The 16191-nt window shown below is 32.7% G+C and overlaps 1 protein-coding gene across 3 annotated transcripts in view; it reads right to left on the minus strand.

The window, feature by feature from the left end:
• GRID2 (glutamate ionotropic receptor delta type subunit 2) overlaps positions 1 to 16191 on the minus strand; it is a 1472825-nt gene that overhangs the window by 1160337 nt on the left and 296297 nt on the right. For all 3 annotated transcript variants that reach the window (XM_026015616.2, XM_072755651.1, XM_026015615.2), the window contains exon 2: positions 3615 to 3770. In XM_026015616.2, the coding sequence (XP_025871401.1) occupies positions 3615 to 3770 (156 nt within the window). The remainder of the gene's footprint in view (positions 1 to 3614; positions 3771 to 16191) is intronic.

The raw sequence follows: 16191 nt of genomic DNA on the forward strand, positions 1-16191 counted from the left end.
ATATGTGTTCTACAGAGTCATGAAAGAATTCATCTATAGAGATGAAACTACTTAAAAATGCATCGTGTTTGAGTTTTTCATTATTCATAGATGAGAAAACCAAGGATGAAAGAACAAGAGTAATTTATGTTATCAACTAGGATTGATCAACTAGATTGGACAATTTTTACTATTCCATGCTATCTAAAACCCATGAACATTAATAGTACCTATCAAAACATATAAATCTACTACAATCTTCTATTCTCCAGAGTACTTACTGAATTCCTAAAACAAATTGCGTGTTCTCTTTCATGTACATATGGTTAACAGATATACGGAAATACTAAGCCAGTGGAATGAAGGGCTTGGTTTAGTTCTTTCTCTTGCTATACACTTGCACCATGTGGGAGAATTACTTAACCATACTGCTCTCAATTACTTCATCTATTTGGAAAAACATTCACCTAAGGTTAATATAATTTTCCACCGGTATATTTTTCAAGGTTTTCAAAAATAATCCATATGATTTTATTTTCCTTTTGTATATCTTTAGCCCAGCTACCAAAATAGTCTACATACTACCCACCCAAAAAGTGACAAAAATAATTATACCAAGTTAAGGAATGAAAAATTCTTTGCCCCTAATTAACATTCCACGACTCAGAAGACAAAAGATGAATAATAGTTTAATTCCAGATTACTTTTCTAAAAACAGGAATTTATTTACTATATTTCATTTACCTAATAGTGCTGAGATTAATGTTAAAGGATAACGATAAAGATAATTGATATAATCATTGATCTCCAGAGAAAGGAGTATCAATCCTGTGTTATAACCAAGATATTTACTTCTAGAAACTCATTGTAAAAGTAATTACTAAATATTAATTATTAAAAATAATTATTACAATGCAAAACTTACTGTAACCAAAGCTACAAAGGAGGATTTTAATAGCACCAATATTCTAACCCTATTTAAGTGTTAATAAGTTGTTTATCTTTAAATCCTTCTCTCATTAAATGCTGATAGTAGAAAGATAAAGCAAACAAAAATATTAAATTTGTAAAAATAAAAGTAATTTCCTAAATGTGACTGGCTAGAAGAAATTCTAATAATAAATTGAGGATTCCAGATTATTAGTTTTCTTCTTTATTATTACCAAATACCTATATCCTTGATGATGCTCTTTGTTCAAGGATCAGATTAGCACCAGGAGTGCTAATGTGTGAAAAATCAATAATAACTATCATTGAATCTTTGCCCTTCTTTAGAATGTAAAAAAGAAGCTGATTTAAGACTGTGTGTTAAAGATTTTAATGGTATTGCAGCAAAGACAGGATCATAGAAAAACTGGCCATTCTCGATGGCACAACTGAGGTTTTTTTTTTTTTTTTCTCCTAAGTTACTTTCTCAAAACATTTAACGAAATACCCCTGAATTATTTATTCTTTTTCAGTTGAATATTTTACCCTTTTTTCCCAAACCAATCAATTACAGAAAGAGTTCTAGAAAGAATTATTTTTATTTCTAAAATTAGCCAAGATCTTTCTTCATATAGAATGTGGAAACAAAGTAGTTCCAGTGCATCCTAGAACTTATTTCAGGTTCATTACCTAGAGCAGACCATCAAAATAACTGGTCTAGAACATCCTGTTAGTATCAGAAACCGTCAAGCATACTGTCAAGCTCTTTCTTCTTTCTTGACAAATACCTAGCGGTCTCTGTCTCTGAAACTTAAAACTTATTTCCTGTCTTAATTTGCTTTATGCACCACAAATGCTTTCAAGTCACACCAGTTCTTTTTGAGAGAGATTTTTGCTTCCAGAATTGAGCTGGCAGCAGAATGGCTACACAAAGCAATATGTGAACAGATTAATTGTGGTATTTTAAATATTGTCTTCACTTTTCAGTCATAGTCTCTAAAAGAGGCATGAGGGAGGTATTTATTCAGACTTTGTAATTCCCTTCTATCCATTATGTTGTCTTCATTTATTTATTTCCAAACTTCTCAAATTGCCGTTTTAAAAGGAATGGATATTTTAGCCTGTCTTCAATGTTAATTTATAATTATTAATAGGTTATTAATAGGTTTCTTCTATTATTAATAGAAGAAAAACACGAAAATAGATCTGTCCTTATTTTTTTCCTCCTCTCATTCCAGTCATTAAAACTAAGAGTCAAATGAATAATATTCTTTTACAATATTGGGCTTTCCTCAAATTCTACTTTATTATTTCACATTTTGCTTTATGAATTATAATATTAAATTAACATTTTTAAATGTTTCAACAGAAAATTTACCAACACATACTTTTTGCAGATCCTATATTTCCATAACAATTTTATTTTAAAATAAAAATAACTAGATGTCTTTATTAAACTTTTTCATTAAACTTTTAAATTGGCATATATTATCAAATATCAATATTATCATAATAAGCATCATATTCTCTGCAAAAGTAACTCTTACTAAAACGCTTCTCTTCATTTCAATAAAATAATACTTCTTCACTCAATCAAGTTATTAAGAAGGAAAATTCATTACATCGCATCATTCTACGTGTTCTTTTACTGACACAAGTAAATATAAGTAAGTTCAACAGTAGCCAATGCTACTGGCCAAAAGCATATTCCAGTAAAGGTTTCCTGTATATCATGCAGATGCAACATTAGATGAAAGGCATTTTCTTCTTTATATTTTCAAAAACATTTATATTTATTTTCCTTATCCTTTCAATATTTGTCTCTAAAACTTTCCTGCCAAACTTTAGTACTTTTAATATCTTGTCTGTCTTTTCTTCTGCCAAACCCGCTTTAATTTTTTTAATGAAACAAGTGCTTCATTTGACTAAACTTTGTATTGGTATCTTTAGTCTAAATACATTGTCAAAATAAAACATAAACTAGATTAGCAGCAAATAATTTTATGAACAATGAGTGCTTTGCCAATAAAAAGGCTATTTCATTAGAATTAGAGCATCAAAAATAAAATTCTATTACTCGTAAATCTTTCAACCAAAACCTTCATTCATACAAATGATCATTCCAGTATAATAAAAATTATCTGTATTCGTATGATTTGTCCCTATGAAAAATGTTAATTCACTCAACTATACAGAGAGAATGGAGGCAAATGCTTTAATATTTTGCATACTGTAGAGAGTAAAAAAAATTACCCCAGTGCTAAATCTTTGATTTGCATGGAGTGCCTATAAGTTTTCTTTCCACCAATGCATTTGTCATGAATACACTGAAAATGCCATCATATGTTGTAACGACACTCAAGGTGGCCATTATCTCAAAAAAGTCAAAGCTAAAAATTTAAATAGAAAGTCATAGTTTTAAGGAGTACTTAATGTACACTGCGGTCATAAAATATTATAAAACTTTTCCTGGAAATACTATGTTCATTGTCACATATACTTCAATTAAAACAACTTTCCACACCCTGCCTTTTCAGAAGCGGAATTCAGGATTAACATCTACAAAAAGCATTGTTGAAGAAAAGCAATGCAGCAAAGATGCAAAAATGACGTCCATGTTGATGGCTTTCTACAAATCTAATTTTATCGCCATTTAAATTGAACCAAAACAGAAACAAAATAAAAACTGAACTGCTGTTAGACCTTACCTTCTTGAACTGCTTGGAAAGGGTTGCTTCCATCAACAAATGTCACCGAAAATGTGATTTTTTCAGTTTGTAAAATCTCCTCATTCTGGTTGAGGTCACCAACTGCTGTGCGAAACACCTCATCATCCTTTTTGGCAGATTCATCAAAAATTGCTCCTAGAAAGAAGTGAGTGTTGCCATTAAACAATAACATAAACATCCTGTCATACTTTCTGGAAATATGCCAGAGACATATATATTTGAAAAATGTATACTTCCACTTAAAGCATGCACTTTATTTATTACTGAAACACATTGTACTGGAAGCAGTGTAATAGCTAAGCAGGAATGTAGTTACTTCTTCCAAATGGAAATGATGAATAGTACATCAAAGTGTTATTTCAGGAAGAGCTTTGAAAGACAATGTAAGTCCAAAAAGCTTTTGCAGAACAAAGTGACTAATACTTTAGATGTTTCATATCATGGTATCTTTAGGAGTTCATAGTTTGAAGAATATTTTTCTAAATAATAGGAGATAAAATCAGGAAACTTCTTGAGAGCCATTCACACAGTGTAAAGGAAATCAGACTTCTATTGTGATCTTATTTTTCATTTTTCTTTTTACTTCCTTTCTTTTTATTTTTAACAAGGGTTTAAGTATCTTTTATGGTAGCAAATCTAATAATATTTATAGAAAATTTAGACACATACAAGCCTTTGAGAGAGGTAATTTGGGAAATACTCCCTGAAGAATTAACAAAAATCCTAGTGGATAATTATGGCCTGTACACTTACATACAATAATAATGATGATAAGAGTTGTGGCTAGCTTCTATTTGAATGATTGCATGTCAGCAGGGTATTGGTTAAACACATTCTAGGAGTAAATTGATTTCAAATTCTGACCGCCACTTGTTAAGCATAGGACCTTGAACATGGGATTCAAATTCTAAACCCTCAATTCATCATCTGTAAAATCTAATAATAGTATCTACCTGTAAGGGTTATTAACTACATTAAGTAAGATTATCCATGTAAAATGTAAATAAATTTTGCTAAATAGTAAATTTTCGATAAATCTTAGCATTTTCTTATTTTTACATGCTGTAATCCCAACAGTACTTAACATTTTCTAATAATCATTTTTCTATATTGCAGAATTTCATTCAATCCTTAAAATTATTATGTGATACACATACTACTATATACACATACAGTTATGAAAATTAAGTTTCAGTGCAAGGAATATTTCAAAGGAACAAGGGCCAGAGTCTTGACTCCAATGTCTGCTCTAAATCATTATGGGATAGTGCCTTTCAGAAATTCTACCCATAGGAAATAAAAGTATTTTATGAGGACTTCATTGAAAATCTGGGAGATTCTTTCCCATATGGCCACATATGCTTTATTTGTGTTCATTCTGATTCTGCTAGTTCTAAGCAGGAACACATTTTTAAATTGTCTATTTTTAAAATATAAATACTGGGACAATGTACTTTTTGCCTTTTTGAGTGAACCACATGAATTTCCTCTGGGCAAAAAGAGACATACATCCCAGGGTCAATAACACAATAAAGAAATGACTACACATACATATCCATATACGTATCCCCCTACACATAATATTGTTCTTGATTATAATATTCTCTATAGTGTGTAATTACAAAAATAAAATTGTGTTTATTAAAATGTCTTTTTTCCATATGTAAATACAATACAGGTACTATGTACACACATATAGAAAGATAGACATAAGCTATATATACAGACACAAATATACATATGTTTATATCTATACTCATATGTATACATAGAAGCAGGCATTTTATATGACACTTCTGCTGATTTTATGCATTTATGACTGAAGCCCAAAGCCTTCGAATGAAAGACAGATCATGATATTAAACATGCATTATTATAGTTAATACATGATAAAGCAAGGGTGAACTTTGTCCATTTCTGACAAGTGTGGCAGGTTACTTTTGCCTCTTCATCTTAGGTGGCCTCAGGATGGGGAGACAATTATTAATTTTCACTAGAGAAAGCAAAGTGTCTAACAGGCTTTTGTGTGAACCTAGCTTTCTCTTGTCTCTGCTCTCTTATATTTGTATGGATTTTACTAACTTTGAACAGCCTCTTCAAGCCCTTGCTTTCTATTTCCTAAGTATACTTTGATTATCTGCTGAGGCTAAGAGCATGGGAAAGGATGAAGAATTTTTTAAATTGATATATAAAGTATTCCTCAATTATATTATTATATATCTATTAGTCAGGATTTTTATTTTGTTTTATTTATTTATTTGACAGAGAGAGAAAGAGAGAGAGTGCACAACTAGGTGGACTGTCAGGCAAAGGCAGAGGGAGAGCAGGCTCCGCACGGAGGAGAGAGCCCAACTCAGGGCTTGATACCAAGACTTTGGGATCATGATCTGAGCTGAAGGCAGATGCTTAATTAACTGAGCCACCCAGGTGCCCAGTCAGGATATTTTAATATTTTATTAATATAATCAAAATATAGGGCAGCCTGGGTGGCTCAGAGGTTTAGCGCCGCCTTCAGCCCAGGGCGTGATCCTGGAGACCCGGGATCCAGTCCCACCACAGGCTCCCTGCATGGAGCCTGCTTCTCCCTCTGACTGTGTCTCTGTGTCTCTCTCTCTCATGAATAAATAAAATAAAATCATATATATATATATATATATATATATATAAACAAAATATAGAGGTTAACTTTTGACCTTGTGTATCACTTCTGAATCAGATTGAAATCTACTTCAGAAACTGTTTTTGTGGGACACCTAGGTGGCTTGGTGGTTGAGTGCCTGCTTTTGGCCCAGGGCATGATCCTGGGGTCCGGGGATCAAGTCCCAAATAGGACTCCCTGCATTGTAGCTTGCTTCTCTCTCTGCCTATATCTCTGCCTCTCTTGAATAAATAAATAAAATCTAAAAAAAAGAAACTTTTTGTGAAATTTTTTAGACAATAAGTATTAGATGTATTTTGCTCATTTTAAGTCATAGTCATGAAGACTCGTTTTAATTTGTCATAATTGTGAGAATCTAGATTAATCATTACATGGAAATAAAATACTATCAGATTCAGATATACAAATTTCTTTGGCACTTTGTTGGAAAGTGTGATACAAATGTAACTGTAATTGGAAGTGAAATAATCAATTCATTTTAAACCAGATAATCTAAATGTCTACTCACAAAAAAGTGATGTATGTTTGTATAAAGGTACATTAGCTTGTCATGGATTCTAAATGGGTCTTTTAAAAGAAAAGTTTCTAACCACCATTGTTTTAAAGGAGGTGATATTACTGACTTCTGCTGAGTATCAGTACCACATTTTTAATGGAATCATTTTACTGTTACCTGAGAGAACACTTAAGACTGCCTTAAACATTAAACCTGACTTAAGAAATAGCAGAAACCTATAGAAATGATAGCGAATTAGTCATTCCATGCTGAATTAAGATACACTGAAAGGAAACGCACAAAAGAAGTAGTTCATCTTTCTGCAAACAGCAAGAAGTACAGAGAAGAAACGTTTCATCTTACTGTACAGAGTATAACCAAACAACAAGAAATACTATTAACACTTCAAATCCAGTTACTTGTTTACTTTTTCCATTTACCTATAAAATCGCATCTTAGATTTGGCTTTTAACCAAAAGAGTATATGCAGCATTTTGTATTAAGCACAAGTATTTTGAAAACAGCTCAGTAAGATCCATAGGCAGAACCTCACAAAAATGGTTCTTTTCTTATTTCATGCACTTTCAGTAGCATAGAAATGCCATCTCCTTATCCTTTCTATCTATACACATATTACCAGCCTAATCTAGTATCAAATATCTTAGATTTACTTTTTCTGAAATTTATAAAGTTCCTCGACTTAAAACTACCCATAAATGCAACATTCCTAACTATAGAGTTAACATGATGTCGCAGCATCTTGTTCTTTCCCAGCTATTTTTATGATCTTTACTTTTTTTAGTTTTTAGTTTAGTTTTTTTTTTTTAGTTTAATTTTACAACCTTGAGGAGAAATGCAGATTAAACTTATTGTGAGGATGAAATAATTCTTCCACCACTTACACACACGCACACACAAAATGTGATCAGCAGATTATACACTACAATTCACACTGGTCAAAATGGAAGGAAGAATAACCAAGCACTAAAGCAGATAAGAAACACCTCCTAAATATTCCCATTATACCAATTTGTAATCAGTCATGTCCATTATAGGGACTGATGATCTGTTCCATCCATGAGGGGGGATAAAGGATTTTCTTATCCTTATACAAAGAGAGTGACATACACAAGCCAGGTGCATACATGTTTTATTTTGTTTTTAATTATTTTATTTATTTTTAGGGATGTCTGGGTGCCTCAGTGGTTGAGCACCTGCCTTTGGCTCAGGTCATGACCCCGGGGTCCTGGATCGCGTCCCACATCAGACTTCTCACAGGAAGCCTGCTTCTCCCTCTGCCTATGTTTCTGCCTCTCTCTGTGTGTCTCATGAATAAATAAATAAAATATTTTAAAAAGAGATTCTAAAAAAAATTAGAGAGAGAGAGAGCATGTAAGGGGGAGAGGCAGAGTGAAGAGAAATGGAATCCCAGGCAGACTTAGCATGAAGCCCATCTTGGAGCTTGATCCAACAACCCTGAGATCATGACCTGAGCTGAAATTAATAGTTGGGCACTTAACCAACCGAGTCACCAATGCATCCCACATATATGTTTTTAAATACAAGCTACATCATGTTTACTTGTATTCTTATATCTTAGAAAGTAAAGAATTACAGTTTATGGTAATGTTAAAACTACCCTGATGTCATCTTTTTTTGCTTGTTGTGTAGTGTTCTGTACAAGTCAGTATTTTATACTATAAAATTATTTTACACAAATTAATATTTACAAATATGTTTGCTAAATAAAACATTATTAGAAGCAACTAACCTGATCAACTCCATAATTCTCAAAAACATTAGAAGCTTTAAGAAACATTAAGCTTAGAAGAATTTTTACCTTCAAGCCTTTATTCAGGGTATTGTCTCCATCATGGATGGATGGATGCTTGTCTCACTAGCATAGAAATTATAACAACTATATAAAATATATAAAAGTATTTTTATACTTTCAGTGTATAACAGGGAGCCTGGATATATTAGATAGTCAATAAATAGTAATTGATAAGTCTTTCCTTATGTTTGGTTGGACATAATATTATAAAACAGGATAACTAGATTCAAAGACAGGAGTAAAAAATTGAGTTACAACTAACTCTAAATTAAAAGAAAAGTAGACTTTCTAATGTACTTGCCAGTGAATTTATTATCACAGGCATTATCATGACTCCAGAATACTCAAATTATTCAGCAAAGTATTAATCATGCACTTGTATTTTTAGTTTGAATATTTAATTTTTTTTCTTACACATATAAGCAGCAAGTGGAGGAAACATTGTTCAGCTGGTAAGATAATGGAGGAAAATGTCTTCAACTTGCTCAGAGTTTTCCCTAAAAATATTGAGAAATGTTTTGATATATGTCTTGAAATTTTTCTACAGTTGGAATTCTTAGATCTCTATATCACATTTCATATAACTAATATACAAAAAAACCCTTTAAAATAAATAATTCTAAAAATTGAAAGCAGACACCTGGGTGGCTCAGCGGTTGAGTGTCTGCCTTTGGCTCAGGGCATGATCCCAGAATCCGGGATCAGGTCCCATATCGGGCTTGCTGCATGGAGCCTGCTTCTTCCTCCTGCCTCTGTCTCTGCCTCTCTCTTTGTGTCTCTCATGAATAAATAAATAAATAAATAAATAAATAAATAAATAAATCTTTTTAAAAAAGGAATAAACTTTTCAAAAGTGCCCTATGAAATGACTCTTTAGTTTTCTTTGAGGCAACAGAATATACTCTCTTGGCTTTGCCCTCTGTGCATGTTTTCCTCTTTTATTTTTTCTTTCCCATACATCCATGCATCCAGCAAACCACCCCTCAAAATACCCTTCCCTTAACACAGATAATTAAAATCAAGCCTCTTTGTTTCTTAACAAATAATTTGCCGACAAGGCAGTTGAAATCTATTACATGTTGAATCAGAACATATTAAAGTTGACAACGGAACTGGGTAACTGGAGATTTCGTAGACTTAGAGCTGAAAGAAATCTTAAAGGTGGTATACACAAACTCCATTTCTTCAGAAAATATAGTGAAAAGAGTTAAGTGATTTGAACAAAATTACACAGCCAAAAGTTAGAAGGAATGGAGAAGGAATGTAGGTTTGGTAGTTTCAAATTTGGAGCTATTTCTTCCAGATTATGCTTTTCTTTTTCATTTCAAGCATTTACTTTAGGAAAAAACATACATACATATAATGTCAGATATATGTATGTATGTATATATATATTAAATATATAATACACCATGTCATTCATCTATATATGTACTTATGTTTGTGTGTAAAAATATACACACTCAAAAACTAGCATTACCTCTGGTGATTAACATATCATATTCATTTACTATAAGCTATGAAGTACTGAAAATTAAAGAATCAAGCAAAACTTGAACATAAGACTATTTTCACATAAAATGAATTGCATCTGCCCTAGAGGCATTAACAATTTAACTTATGAGGTTAAATAAAGAAAAAAAGCAAAACCCTCTGCTTTGGGACAACTGAGTGGTCAGAGTAGGGATTATAGCTCTTTAGAGCTATTCAGATTTGTTAAATCATTGTATATATTCATTGTTTTAGATGCTACTATTCACAAGTAGGTGGGGTTTTTTTAATTTAAATAATGCACTCTGAATATACATTAGCTGTGTGATTTACAAATATCCAAATTAAAAGATCTTTAACCTTTTTTGTTAAAATATATCATCTACTAATATAAAATATATCATCTATTAATGATATACACACTATGTCAGTAAAAATTGTACATACACTTCAAATAGGCACAAATAACTAAAGACATTATAAACACTTCAAAAATCAGATTTCCCCTGTATTTCACCCTCTACTTAAATTGCTCTCAGTTCAAAGAAGAAAGAAGGTTAAACGTGTTCCATACTTTTAGACAGCAAGAGAAATGAACAGAATTGTAAGCAAATGAAATAAGCATTTTCTATACCATTTGGCATCTCTAATTGAGCATCTAGACTACTCTTCCAGTGGGATATTATTACAATTAAGATAGTATGTGTGTATGTATACATACATACACAGATATACAACTATCTGTCCAGATAATACTAATTACATCGAGATAGCTTCCACAAATTAATTCTGTATTACAATGTTTTCCATAGTCCCTTCTCATTCAACAGAAATATTACCAGTATGTTCTGTGGTGATATCCTGACAGGCATGAAGTAGGGTTTTTAGAACTCTTTCTCCTTTCACCAAAAGATGTATTTTCCTCAGTTTACCTTATCTAAACCTTCACACTCTGACTAAAGAAGCAAATCAAAACAATAACTCTAAATATTGGAAAGGAAATGCTGGATATACACCAAATTCATGAACAATTAGCAAATATTACTTTGAATCAGAGACATCTTTAATCTGTTGTGTTTCTATCAAGTTCATAATAATTGAAATAATAATAGTGAAAGCAACTAACATGTGTGAGTAATAAGCACTGTACTAAGTGGTTAACTGGTATTATGTCATTCAGTTTTGATGAAAAACCTCTGATGAAAAATGAGGCTCAGATTAATTAACCTTTTGCAAATCCAAAGCTAGTAATGACTCACAGAATTCACAGCTCTCAGTTTCAAACCTTCCTTAAAAAATTGTGAGCTTAATATATGGCAATATATTCATTATTATAAATTTCTATATTATCAAATAATAGGAATATTTTAATTTTCTTGACTTTCACAATAAAAATTGTATTTGAATGTTAAAATTCTCAAATACGTTAATTTTTTTTGTTGTTGGAGAAAGATTTATTAACTAGGACTAGCTTATAAAAGTAAGGGACGGGGATCCCTGGGTGGCACAGTGGTTTAGCACCTGCCTTTGGCCCAGGGCGCAATCCTGGAGACCCAGGATCGAGGGGTTGGGCTCCCTGGTGCATGGAGCCTGCTTCTCCCTCTGCCTGTGTCTCTGCCTCTCTCCCTCTCTCTCTCTCTCTCTCTCTCTCTCTTTCTGTGTATGTGAATATCATAAAAAAAAAAAAAAGTAAGGGACGCCTAGGTGGCTCAGTGGTTGAGCGTCTGCCTTCAGCTCAGGGTGTGATCCCTGGTCTAGGATTGAGTCCCACATTGGGCTCCCTGCGGGGAGCTTGCTTCTCCCTCTGTCTCTCTCTCTCTCTTCCTCGCTCTCTGTGTGTCTCTCATGAATAAATAAATAAAATATTCTAAAATTTTTTTTAAAGTCTTCAAATAATATTTTTTGCGTAATTTTTAGATGCAATATTTACCACAATGATTTATGCTATACTATTTAAAGAGTAGTTTAGTTCAAGTATTTACACAATTTTTACTCAAATTTATGTTTAATTTTTCTTTTTCAATAACCTCATATATAATGAATTAAATTGAAGTAAATTTTTAAACCCTAGATTAAATGACAATTTTTACAGTTACTTTCGAGGAATGTTAAGTGGACTCTGGTAACATATGCACTTCGATATGTTCTTAAATGCAGGGTTCAGAATGAATCTCAAGACTTTCATTTTTTAAGGAATTAGATATTTTTCATTTAAGGGACTAATGAATCTGATAGAATGACAATACCAAAGTCATTTATATATTAAAGGTCTCTAATAATTGTGACCAGGTATAGAAACTAACAAGTTCATTATCTCCCAGTGTCTAAAGATTACTTAGCACTTTTTTCTGAGTCTGAAGTACATTACAATATTAACTTCCACTTTATCCACCATAATTATCTAGTTTATACGTAAGCATCATTCTTGTTTTAAAGATAATCAGTTCAAAGAAGATAGTGTCAAGATCACAGAAGGAATTAGTTAGGAATATGGTGTGGAAAGATATAAAGACATAAAATTCCATGCAAACCATTAAAATGATTATACATAAATACTTGAAAGTATATTATAATATTTTTAAAAAATATATTGTAGATACCTTTATATTTTCATTTTTCTCAAAATATTATCATAAAGTAACTTAAGATAAGAGCAAATCATAGACCAAAAATCCAAATTTTCAATGACTATACCTATGATTTCAGACAAGGGGATTTATGTTGGAATTTATGTAGTAACATTCCATCACAGTGTGAGATAAGTGAAATTCATGAAGGGGTTCTTCATTTGAAGACAGGCCTTTTACTCAGCCCAACTCTCCAATGACATTTGAATTCTTATTTCATTTGGAATTCTTGTAAAGTTATACAGAAACCCAAAGCACCTATGAACTGATATTTTCACTTGAATATCTGACTTTGCTGTATGTTTTCCAGATGTCTGTGGAGCAAAAGGAAATGTAGGCTGCTTAAGGAATCTGACTCATCCATGTGGAGGTAATAGGAAGCTAATATTTAACATAATCATTTAATGTTGGAATATAGATCATCCCTGGATAGATTATGCATTTTTATGTAAGTCTAGTGTTTGGGGAATAAATATTACACATCAGCTCTTCTAATAAGAATTGTTGGTAATTTTTAAAAGATCACTAAATATTGAGAGATTAATAATCTATATTTTTTCTTTACTAAAATAGCACTATTGGAGCACTTGGGTGGCACAGTCAGTTGAGCGACTCACTCTTGGTTTCAGCTCAGGTCATGATCTCATGGGTCATGGGATTGAGCCCCATATAAGACTTTATGCTAAGTGGGGAGTTTGCTTGAAGATTCTCTTCCTCTGCCCCTGCCCCAACTGGCATGTGCACACATGCTCTATCTCCAAAATATATAAATAAATATTTTTTTAAAATATCACTATTTACAGAGAATTCTAGGAAGATGGTGGAATGGGAAGCACAAGGAATTTGTTTCCCTATCTAGACAATAATTGTATTGGTAGATTCTGTTTGATGTAACTATTTTGGAAGTCTGAAATATATTAAAGGATTGCAAATTCCAAAGAAAGGCTTAGAGGATAAACTGTAGTAAATTTTGGTCAATTTCAGCCTTTAGGACAATAACAACTAACCATCTTTAACCTCTTAGCCATTTGGTAGGCAGCTATAATTTTAAGCCTTTCTAGGAACACCATGCATATACAGCTTATGGGAGCCAGGATAGGCAAAAAGAATTCTGTCCTCTAAACACAAGGGATCTGTGCTCTGGCTCAGATGGCTGACTGTTGCTTCTGATTTTGAGGTAGGAAAAGAGACAGGGAACCACTCTTGCTGCATTCCCCTCCCCTATTGCAAGCCCCTCCCTCTCTCGCTGAAGGGACTTCCAAAAGACTTAGAGTCACCACTCATATTTTCCCCCTTCATTTTTCTCTTTTTTCTCCTTTGGGAGCCAAAATTACCAACCAGGACATTGAAAAGCAGCTATATATACAGGAAAATTGAAAATGTCAATGTACATGCCTAGAAAAAGACACAGGTCGGGACAAGAACTGAAAAGACCTTAAATTTACATTTCAGGCAGATCCTAAAGGGAGATGACCTATAATAATTAAAAACAAAACAGAAACAAAAAACAACAAGTTCTGAGAAAAAAAAAAGGAGAATGTGACTTCCAGAGTTACTCTACTTTTTGGTTGAATAACCAGTTTTCAACAACAACAAAAAAAATCATATGGTATTTGAAGAAAAGAGGAAAATATGGTCCATTTTATGGAACAATTTAAAGATTTTATTTATTTATTTGACAGGGACAGAGAGAAAGAGACCACAAGCAAGGGGAATGGCAGGCAGAGGGAGAGGGAGAAACAGGCTCCCCACTGAACAGGGAGCCTGATGTGGGCCTGGATCCCAGGATATTGAGGTCATGACCTAAGCTGAAGGCAGATGCTTAAATGACTGAGACACTCAGAAGCCCTAAAGGAAAAATTTAAGTCAACAGAAATCATCCCAGAAAAAAAGACCTAGTGGTAGGGCTATTAGAGAAAGATTTAAAATTTTTTTTTTAATTTTTATTTATTTATGATAGTCACAGAGAGAGAGAGAGAGAGAGGCAGAGACATAGGCAGAGGGAGAAGCAGGCTCCATGCACCGGGAGCCTGATGTAGGATTCGATCCCAGGTCTCCAGGATCACGCCCTGGGCCAAAGGCAAGCGCCAAACCACTGCGCCACCCAGGGATCCCAGAGAAAGATTTTAAAACAGCTGCCTTAAAGATGATCACTGAACTAAAAAAAGATGTGAATAAAGTCAAGAGGGGCAAAACAATTGAGGGGCAAATTGCAATACCAACAAAGGTATTGAAACCTAAAGAGAAAACAAAAACAAATTATGGAGCTGAAAAGTACAGGAATAGAAATGAAAAATTCCCTAGAAGGACTCAAAGAGCTGGCAAAAGAAAGAGTCAGTGACCTTAAAGATATAACAATGGAGATTACCAAGTCTGAGAAAAAAAGAAGGAAAGAAAAAAAAAAAAAAGTACTGAAGAAAAGTGAACAGAATCTAAGGGACCTGTGAGACAACATCAAGAAGACCAACACACACATTGTGGGATTCTCAAAGGAAGAGAGAAAGAAAGGAAAAAAAAGAATAACTGTGGCAAGATTAGCTTAAAATGTCCAAAATTTGGTAAAAGACAGATATAAACAACCAAGCAATTCAGTGAACTCCAACAAAGAACTCAAAGAGACTCACCAAAAAACATTATAATCAAAATTTCAAAAGCCAAACACACAGAGAAAAAATCTTGAAAGCAGCAAGAGAGAACACACTCATAACGCAAGGTATCCTCAATAGTATTATCAACAGACTTCTCATTAGAATTTTTGGAGGACAGACTCAGCAGGCAAAATTAAGGTAAAAATTAAGATATACTCAGATAAACGTTGAGAGTATTCATTATCATTAGACCTACTCTGCAAGAAAAGCAAAAGGGAGTCCTGCAGGTTGAAATGAAAGACATGTCATAAGCACCTCAAAGCCACATGAAGAAATAGATATCATGATAAAGGTAAATACATGGGCAATTATTAAAGTCAGCATTATTGTAATGATAATTTTTAACTCCACTTTTTAAAATTTCAACATAATTTAACACACTAATATATATTTTATAAAAAGTAATTATCAGTGTAGAAGCTAGTATTATTGTAAGTTTGGTTTTCTACATAATTTAAGAGACTAACATATTTTTTAAAAATATTAGTTTATGTTTTGGGACCACAATGAATATAAATGTAATTTTGTGGCATCAACAACTGAAAGAGCTGGGGATGGAGTTACAAAGGAACAGAGTGTTTATACATTATTAAAATACAGCTGCTATAAATTTCAAGTGGACTGTTTTAACTTTAGGATGTTAAATATAATCCATGTGGTGACTACAAAGATAACACCTATGGAATATACACAAAAGTAAGTGAGAAAGGAATTTAAATATTTAAATGTTAAAATATAAAATTTTAAATGTTACCCAAAAAACAACTTCACAAAAAAGAAGACGGTGATACAAAAAATGAG

Source organism: Vulpes vulpes, chromosome 4 (genome assembly GCF_048418805.1).
Source record: "Vulpes vulpes isolate BD-2025 chromosome 4, VulVul3, whole genome shotgun sequence".
Taxonomy (NCBI): Eukaryota; Metazoa; Chordata; class Mammalia; order Carnivora; family Canidae; genus Vulpes; species Vulpes vulpes.